General features: G+C 32.7%; 1 protein-coding gene across 1 annotated transcript in view; it reads right to left on the bottom strand.

Annotated features, from left to right (window-relative positions):
* The window catches only part of LOC100169015 (G-protein coupled receptor Mth2), a 31,066-nt gene extending 20,946 nt beyond the window's left edge, over window positions 1–10,120 (bottom strand). Inside the window, exon 1 of the mRNA XM_016802098.2 lies at window positions 9,457–10,120. Within this exon, the coding sequence (XP_016657587.1) occupies window positions 9,457–10,067 (611 nt within the window). The 5' untranslated portion in view covers window positions 10,068–10,120. The remainder of the gene's footprint in view (window positions 1–9,456) is intronic.
* Window positions 10,121–10,450: the final 330 nt, after the last annotated feature.

Below are 10,450 nucleotides of genomic sequence, written 5' to 3'. Positions count from 1 at the left end.
TTTATTTTCAACTTTTTCGTTCATGTATTAAGTAGTATTAAGAAAAGCATGTTTTTAAAATTTTTATTTTTTTTTTATTTATTTTTTTTTTGTTGCGCCTCTGGAGATTACCTCCAGGTACACCCGTCATCGGTGACCTGGTTGTCCAGGTCAAGAATTGACAACTGGGTCATGTATTGTCACTGACTCTTGACCTCCATACAAAATTTGAGCCTCCTAGGTCATGTAGAAGTGACTTAAATTGAACTCACAAGATTTGATGACAACAGAAATGAATGAATGAATGAAACATTGTGAGTTAAAGAAAATCATGTAATAAAAGAGTCCAGAGCCCCTTCACATCACTCGGCCACACACACACATATACAACTTTGTACACTTTATAATAATTACTGAATATACACTATTATTTCATTCAATGTTGAAATTGACTTAAACTTTATTTACAACATTGAAATCATTGTCTACAACTATATATGAACTTGAAGGGCCGAAACTGTATAACTAATGTAAAAAACACCTATGCATCTTTTTAACTAATCTAACTATTAATTATAACAATTTAATAAACTGGCTATTTATAAAAATAAAATCAATTGAAAATCCAAGTAAGAAAATTGAATGAAATACATAGAATAAAATATTATATATGTGCGTGAAGGTAGTCTCAGCTCTTCGAAAAATATTTTACTATATTATCCTACCAGCCCAAAATGTCAGCAGTTCTTCGAGATTTTATAGAATGCTTGACTGCTTTATCTTAGGAAGGTATGTGTATTTTGTATTATATGTGTAATTAAATGTGCTGCACTTGAAGTAAAATCCTGGAACCGCCTATGATTACATTATAGTTTGGTGATAAAATATTAACACCGAGCTAAAATATATAATATATAAATCTAAAAAACAAAAATATCAAAATTAATTAATTTTAAAAAAATTGTGTGGACTTACCTTTAAACCAACAAAAAGGATCTCCAATGTCGGGTGATAATTTCTGTAGCGTTTCGTGTTGTGAATATTGAAATAAATAACCGGTCGATACACATACAATTGAAAATCCCCAACAGTAAATATGGTACATAATGGTACGTACTGATATTGAAGTATTTCTGTTTATTGAAATGTTGTGCCTAAATTAAAAACGTGTTGAAAATATTATTTGCAGTTATATGAACTGTCATAATTTGTACTTTTAGATTTTAAAAGAAGCACCTTATATTATAATATCCTAGCTGTATACTGGACACTGGTATAATGCATTAGGTAATAGGTATAATACTATACAAACCAGATTATGAATTCGAAATAAAATGTTTTGATTTTGATTAACATTGCTTATTGCTAACTATTATTTTTTGTGGTTTCAATAAAAAATTGTATATTGGTTTTATAATTTGATGAATTTCATTCTTTCATTTATTTATTTTTTTAATTTGTTGCATAATATTGATTACATTCTTTCTGTTCATTATTTAGGTTAAATCTAACAATAAAATATAAAAACTTAAATTTCTTTTTCAATTAAAAAAATTCACTCTTACAATTTTACGATTTTAATTTTGATATCTGCCTACGAGCCATACATATGCGCGTTTCATGTAATATGCTTGGATGTGAAACGATTCTAAGAAAACAAAATTTCTTACCGATGAACTATTAGGTATTAATTGTTTGGCTTTTGTTGAATTTTAATTTTGAATTAAATGTATTTTTATAATTTGAATCGGTTTTTTAATAAAAGTTTTCACACGATTATTATTTTGATATTATTGATATTATTACTAATGATTTAATAGAGGAATTTTTTAGATATCTATCTTTAATCATATAATAAACTACCTACGTATATAGCAATTATTAATATAATAAATATCCTATACACATAAATGCATAATTAACTATACTATTTAAAAACATAATTTAATACGCTCCATACTATATAAGTAATATGTACCTATTCAATTATAATAATATTCATGACTTGTTTCTTTTGTAAGTACATAACTTAATTACTTAATTACATAATTTTATAAAAAGGTTTTCACTATAAAACAATAATATTATGTCATGCACAATTATTAATATGCAGTAGGTGGTACCAATTATGTTTCCACTTCACAATCGTAAATTTAAAGAATTATAGCGATATCAAACAATTTGTAAGTTATATCCCGTAACGGTATAATTCTAGTAGGAAATGACAAGTTGTAGTTATTATACGTATAAGTTTAATTATAATTTTTGGCCACTATTATTTGTAGTTAAGAAGTTTATAACACCACTTGAATATACACATTATTGTTCTACATATTTTTTTACCATATTTTGTAAAAATACAATGTACATACCTTAACATCCAGTAAATGTCGAAGCATATTATGTTTAACCAGCTAAATGATGCCAAATATGTAAATAATTGAAAATAACCTACAATTTATAACACATTAAATTAATTCAAAATACATAAACAAATAAAATAGTAAAATGAATAGTAAATATAGTGAGGAAGCCAAAACATTTTATTAGCAAATTTATCAGTAAAGTCCGCACAACTACGATTCATAAAACCTAACAATGGATGTGATTTATTAATAATATTAATAATATTATATTATATTATATTATATATATTTATAACCATGTGAATATGACATTAGAATTTTAGTTTTAGATCAAATAATATACCAAGGTCTTTAATAGGACACGTGAAACGTACAAGAGTTTTATCGTCTATAAAAAAATTATGGTGAGTAGATGATCTAGTTCTAGTGAAGGTCATTATCTGGCATTTTTTAATATTAAGTGAAACATAATTAAATTATGTAAATTTTACATCTATAATCTTATAGATATTAAAGACAGGTCTGATGATGATTTTAGTACTGGGAAAATAACACTAGTTTTCCATGCATCGGGTAAAAAAGTACCTGTAGATAGCGGCAGGTTAAATATATATAATAAGAGCGTAGAAAAAACATAATTACAGATTCTGAAAAATATACTGTGAATTAAATCTGGTTCTGGGCATACTGATTCTGAGTGGAGAAGGTTGTCAGTTTAGATATTTTATATTGTTATTATATTTTATTATAGCCTGTACGTTCAATTAGTATTATAAATTACAACAATATAACTAAAATCGTAATTTTTATTTTTAATCGTTTCTATGGTGATAAACAAAGCGTTGGAAATTAAAATGCCATGTTTAGCTGTTTTTTGTAATTTGACTGTGGTTTCGCCCATGGCATTAAATAACTATTAAGATAATCGAAAAATGACCTCTTTAAAACCATTTTGATCCAATTTTCTAAAAGTTAAGACACTTATGTTGAAATCGAAACACTCCTTCCGGTAGAAATTTTGTATACAGAATAAATAAAAAAGAAAAAAATACTATTGTATAACCAATAGATCCCTATATACTAATAGGTATATTAAAATGAAAAATAATATTACGATTTGTAATAGGGAAAACATTATAGAAATAAATTGTTATTATTATTATATTTCCTATGAGATAAACATACAATATGAATGAAAACAAGTAGTGAACAAAAAATATTTTCATAATTATCTACCTACTAGAAATATTAAAATTACGTATAGCAGCTTCTTTTTAATTATTTTTATTTTCAAACACATGTAAGTTAAATAAACAGTTTGAATCAAAATTTACATCAATACCCAAGGTATTTTTTGGATGCTTCGATCAAATAAGTGATTAGATAACTAACAATATTGACAGTTAGATGAGGTTATGTGTTTAAAGAAAATAAATTTAGTAAAGTTAATATTCAATCCATTAGAATTACACGCGTTTTCTTGACTATCGTTTAGTTATAAAAAGTTTTGCATAATCAGCAAATGTCAAAATATAAGAATAGTTGAAAGCTAAACAATATAATGAATAAATAAATTAAAGACAAAATGTAAGAGGTAATTACTTTAGTAGACACCTGACATGACGAAATACGATTAGAAATAAAATTGTTGTATTTAAAAAACTGTTGTCTACTAATTAAAAATGAGTGTAGTCAAGATATAAGAGGATAATCAATGCCAATTTTTTTGAGTGTTAAAATTAAAAGCCAGTAGTAAATTCAATCAAATGACTTTTAAAAATAGGCATTAGTCTCCTGATTATTTGAAAATTAATTTAAATGGAAATTTTATAATTGCTCACTGATCAAGTTTATAATTGCATTTATTATTATTTTTTTTAATAATGGTTTTAAACTTTTTTAGGGGATTTTTTATCTACTTTATTGGTTTGTTAACCATGTTTTTGTTTTCTGTTGGATACATTGACTTGGATGTAGTGATACAGCGTATTTTGTTCTTATATATTTTTTCCCAAATCAGTTTCTTACATATTATCCAGCTGGAGACCTAAGATTCTTAGATATTTTTCTATATTATGTGGTATGAAATATGTGGTGTGGTAAAAATTAATCAAAGAATGATAACAATGTAGGTAAGATATACCGTATAGAACGCACGAATGACCTTGTACGACATTCGTAATCTTTTTGATTACTGCGCATAGGAATGACACGAGCTCAATGGTAATGTAGGGCTTGACGTAGTAGTTGCGGCTGCTCTGGAGGCTGGGCAGTGTGTTGTACACGAGCAGCGTGAGTGACAGACACACGATAGACGCCAGACTATTAGCCCGAATGAATAATTTAAACCAGCTGCCACTTGTGTCATTGCCGCACACGAACGCCTGCAGGACCGCGGCCACCTGTTCACTGGCCTTAGCGTAATACTCCACGCAGTACAAGACGTCAGGAACGCGTTGGCGGTCGCCTGTAAGGTAAAGGCTGCCATCCGTGGTCAACATGAACCCGTCCTTCACCATTTTCTTCGTGAAACAACGGAGTTCGACGTTGTACGGCAGCACCGTGCTGTTCGACAGGCCCACCGGACGGCCGTCCGAGTCTGTTTCATTTGCGGACATCGTGAACGGCTTCTCGCTCTGCTTGCACTTCCAACCACTGCATGATATATTATACTCGTTAGTGTAATCAGAAGGAGAGAATGCTCCAGTGCAAAGTAACATTCATTGCTAATGGCATTTATAACGAAAATGGATATGGCAATTTAAATTTTTTCTTTTTACAATATTTAAGCCACTTTTAATTGATACATTGTTTTAGGGGATGTAAAGGTACCACCAATCCAACCCAAACACCCGTGCACAAGAAAATTGATGAAAACTACAATTATTAATAATAGAATACTGATAAGGAAAATGAGTTAGCTCATATCAAAAAGAAATTATAACCAGTAATGGAGAATATTATATAAAAAGAATCTCATGGTGCTATATTTTGTTTTATATCTTTATCTGACCCAACCACGCACAACAGCTAATTTTTACTCATCAGAACTAATTCTGTGTTGTATAATATTAGAGCGAACGGACTGAAATAAAAACAGATTTACCTCTAGTAGTATAAACGTCAAAATTCCAGTCATGTTAAGTGTATACAAACAGATCCATGTAGGGATATAATATCTTTCATCATACCTTATGCGCACGCCACTGGTGTTGATATCGGTTTATACAATATTATACAGTTTTAAAGATAAGTAAACATAATTAATCGATAACCATAATATGTTTACATTACAGCAGATATGATTTCCTTCGGATCAGACACCACCGAACACACGATATATCACTGCTCCAACTTGGATGGGCTTCACACTGAACTCCGGAAATTGTTGGGACGCCCTCCGGAGGCTGTGGAAGTTAAGGACATACTGTACGGACCGGTCCCCGGGGATGCGATGCGGTAGAGATGTTCAGGATCTTCTACAAGATGGTGGATCCTGTCGCTCAAATAGGAAGAAGAGAGGATCCTCTGAAAGAGAAGTCTAGGACGACGGGTGAAGGCCAGTCCGAAAAGACGGCGAACACAGTTTTAAACTGCAAAACTAAACTGCATAAATGTGAGGGGATTGTCATGGGCATGTTTCAGCTATCCCCATTTGGTTTGCCATCTGTAAGTTATGGCAGGCATCATGGAGTTCGTAGCATACGACCATACCAGCGATTGCTGCGTAAGGTGTGCTACGGCCCATGTGAGCCGTAATCAATGTACATTTATATATATTTAAATAAACGATGCTGAATTGGGGCCAAGTAATGTGAAAAGTTGATGAGCCGACTTGATGAGTTCTAATGTTGGGCAAATAATGCTTGACCGGAGGTGGTAAAATGTTTGCGCTGGTGAATATCCACTACCATCGTGTACCATAGCACGAAAACAATCGAAGTACGATTATCAATCTTGGATATCACCGTCCAATTCCAGTAGCTCAATGGTAGGTGTTTAAGCACGGCTGTGACCTGATGACGTGTTGAAGATTGAGTTGTGACAACTGCTGTTAGTACTTTTCCTTGCATTCACTATTTCCTGAATATTGGACCGTATATTAAAATAATCAAATTCAAACTTATTCCGCTCCTCTTCTTCTTTTTCGATATCATCGACCACAATCAATTCCAATTGTGTCTGTATGTCTTAAAACTTTTAATTTTAACTCGGCAACTTTTCTTGACGGAATTCCAAGAGCGATATAGCGTAAACTGTTGGACAGAATCATTCAACAAAGTTTTTCATACGCGTAAGGTATATGATGCCACTCGTTTTCTTAAGCTCTTTGACCTGGGCTTGCATAACCTCATCTAACCCCAGTTGATGATACATTCTTAATTTATACAATTATATAGGAACTAATTGATTCTAGTATGATTTTAATCTGATGAATACACAAATTAATTAATAAACAGGTTCTATCTCAACAGTAAAACACAAAAATAATAAAGCACAACAATATAAGGAAAAGATCACGTCGAGGTCACCAAAATGTGCGGGCTGGGAGCGTACAATAATAATACGCGCGCCCGGAAACCAACGTCCTAGAAATATGGAGGACAAGCTGGGTGTGTTATGGTGTAATAGCTCGAACAGTTGTGGACGGGATCGCCTAGCAATTACTGTCGGCTATGTAGTGCGTGTTGTGTAATTATGTGTATTTGTGTGCGAATATGTGTATGTGTGTGGGTGTGGTACTGTGGTTACAAAAATCATAAAAAATGGTATCTCGGTTTGTAGTAGGTAAGTTGCTGTATAATACACAAATTATAATAATAGCAGTACAAAATATATAATAAAACTCACCGTAACACAAATGTATAAAAAATATAATAATAATTAATCACAATCCTTATGGCCAACTAGGATAGATTATAATATTAACGCAGATATTTGAGCTGAAGCTCGTATAACATAATAAGCTCGTCTGGTTCCGGCCCAAAAATATGTAATAATAAAGATAATAATTAAAATATTATAGAATGTCCGGCCCTTATGGTCGAACAGAATAAAATCTATTTTGACAGAGCTGTTTAAGCTGTTAGTTCATACTTATAAAATATAAAGATGCTAATAATGACGTAATCTACGGCCCTTCTTGCACGACAAATAATAATTATAAAATATCTATAGCCCTTTTGGCCCAACTATTGAATATGTATAGTAAATAAATAAATCAATAATAATAAAAATAACTCACAATTTGTGGTGCGCACACTAGCTAGCTGTTCCTGTGTTAAAATAGAAAATAGTATGCTGTGCGCTTAGCACACACAAAAAAAATAATAGGCGCCAATTCACGCACGATTTACAATAAAAAAATAATTAGGTAATACTAAAAAGGTGGTGATTGCGCCGAAGGCTATATAATATAAAACGGCGATGCACCACAATAGTATAAACGTATTGCCTTATAGTTCACAATCATAAAATAAGTATAATAAATCTAACTGCACACCACACGTTGGGCCCAACACAAAATATAATATAAAAGGGTGTTCTGTGCCCACAATTTTACTTAACAATTAATATTATATCGATATGCCTTTCTGGCGCTCACAGTTATAAAAAAAAACAATAATAATAATTTTTACTATTTGAGTAAAAAAATACTTTATAATTAATTATAATGACATACATCGATACTGCCGCGAAAACATATACTGTGAAAAATTAAAATCATGGCCGTGTTAATATTATGTATAATGTACGGGGATGGAAAACGTTTTTTGAAAACGTCTTTAAAAAACGTTATTAAACGGAAAAAAACAAAAAACAACTGAAAAATGATAACAAAAAATCCCAAAAACCGAAAAAAATTTAATAACGAAATCAAAAACGAAATCAAAAACGAAAACGAAAATAAATTATAGTATTTTACATTATTAAATTATACCACGAAAAAAAAATTTTTGAAAAAATATTCACTTTACTTTTTAATCTTTAACTTTAAAAATATTTTAATTTGAAATCAGAAATTTTGAATTTTCTAATTTTTATATAATTTATAATTTTGATTTAAAATTTAAATATTAAGAATAATTACTATCTAAATAGTTAATAATCAATAATCAATAATATAATAATCTTAGATATTTTTAACTTTTAAGTGCATTTCTGTATTGCGTGTTACTATTATAACTTAAAAGTTAAAAGTTACAAGTTATAAGAATATAATATAAAAAATTAATATATTATCAAAAACGTTATTTGGAAACAATTGGAAAATAACGTTTTTAAAAACGTTAATCAACAACAATAAATAAAAATAACGTTTTTAAAAACATTAATCAAAAACGTTAAACAAAAACGATATTTTTTAAATCAATAAACAAAAACGAAAACGAAAAAATTAAAAACATTTTCCATCCCTGATAATGTACCTAAATATTATTTGGCAGCGGATGAGGCAGCGTACGATAACGCCCTGGCTTCATCTACATATTATATAACTATCATAGGACATATTCAACGATAACAATAACAATAATAAAACAATACATAATAATGATATCTGAGTGTGTGTGTGTGTGTGTGTGTGTGACCAGCTGTTCCCCCTTGATCGATGTCCTATCTACTTATATTTACTTAGGTATATTACTATTATATTTTTATGTTGCACTTAGTAGCTTTCATACATAAACATGGTTGAACTTGAGTGCAACATTACAATGATAAAACAAACAGATACCGAACAACTAAAGCATAAACCCCGTGGATTCTTTCTCCGGGTAAATTCATTGGTCAATATAGCTATAATCTCCATAAAACTTAGGTATAATTATATTTATAGAAATGTTTACAACATATATTGTACCATCTGACACCCAACCCCAAAATTAGGTCTGGCACTTGCCAGACGTTCCACCTTATTCTCGGAACCACTGTGTGAATATACATCCATCGAAATTTGGCCAATCAGGACAATTTCTGATCTCTACCATCCCTTTTCCACCAAATAACCACAACACCAGCTGCAGCTATCGATACGCTCGGTATAACAATTATATTATAATATACTATTTTATAATTATACATATTTAGCTGTCGTACACGGAAGACTTACTCGTCATCGATGACGTACATCTGGTCAGGCTCGCAGCACTTGTTGACGCACGTGTAACCGTCCCGGCCGCAGTACTGGTCACGAGGCTGGCACGTTCGGGCCACCAGCTCATCGGATGGCGTCAGGTCGAAGCAGTAGTCCGGCGGCAACTCGATGGCTGACGATTGGGCCTCCATCAGCCCACGCACCTCCACAGCGGGCACGTCGACTAGCAATTGTGTGGCGTCGCACTTTGGCTGCTCATAATCATAACCAACCACCACCGCTTCGGCCACCACCCGGGATTCATCCCTCAGTCGCTGCATCATCCGCCGCAGATACTCGTCGTCGTCTGCACCGGCTGGTCCGCAGAACCGCACTTCCGGATCGTACGGCTGGCCCGGCGGACAGCACTTCCGGACCGGCAAGACTGTCTGGTTGTCATCGCACGTACCGCCGCCGATCGCCTCGACCGTGTGGAACGTCCGATTTTCGTTCTGGCAAGACGGGACTCCGCCGCCGCTCACGACTGAACTACTGTTGCAACAGACCACAGCGTCGGCGGCTGACCAGTCAATCGCGACAACGAGAAACGCGATGTTGGCGGCGAAACACAACCGGACGGTATCCATCGTTTGTGCACACTGTTTGGGTGGCGTCGGCACAATCGTTATCGCGACCGTCAGCCACCGTGTGTGTCAGCAAAGGTAGGTGACCATTGGATGAGCCGCCGCCGCCGACCGCCGCGCTCTTGTATAATATTATAAAAATGTAATATATTGGTTTTTGTTGCCTAAATATTATTATATTATTCAATTATTGTGTAATGAATTACGATTATTATTTTTATCATGTTAAGTCTTACGAATTGTCAATATTATTATTATAGTATATTTTGTGGCAAGAGCGGGAAGTGAGCTATTTCAGTCACGTGCGATGTGTGTAGTGTGCGTCACGAGCTCAGGCGAGGGCCGCATTTCACCCAAGACTGAAATTGCCTTCCTGCACGAAACAC

This window comes from Acyrthosiphon pisum, chromosome X (assembly GCF_005508785.2).
Source record: "Acyrthosiphon pisum isolate AL4f chromosome X, pea_aphid_22Mar2018_4r6ur, whole genome shotgun sequence".
Lineage (NCBI taxonomy): Eukaryota > Metazoa > Arthropoda > Insecta > Hemiptera > Aphididae > Acyrthosiphon > Acyrthosiphon pisum.
Note: the sequence above shows the minus strand (reverse complement) of the source record. Positions and strands in the feature narration are given on the sequence as shown.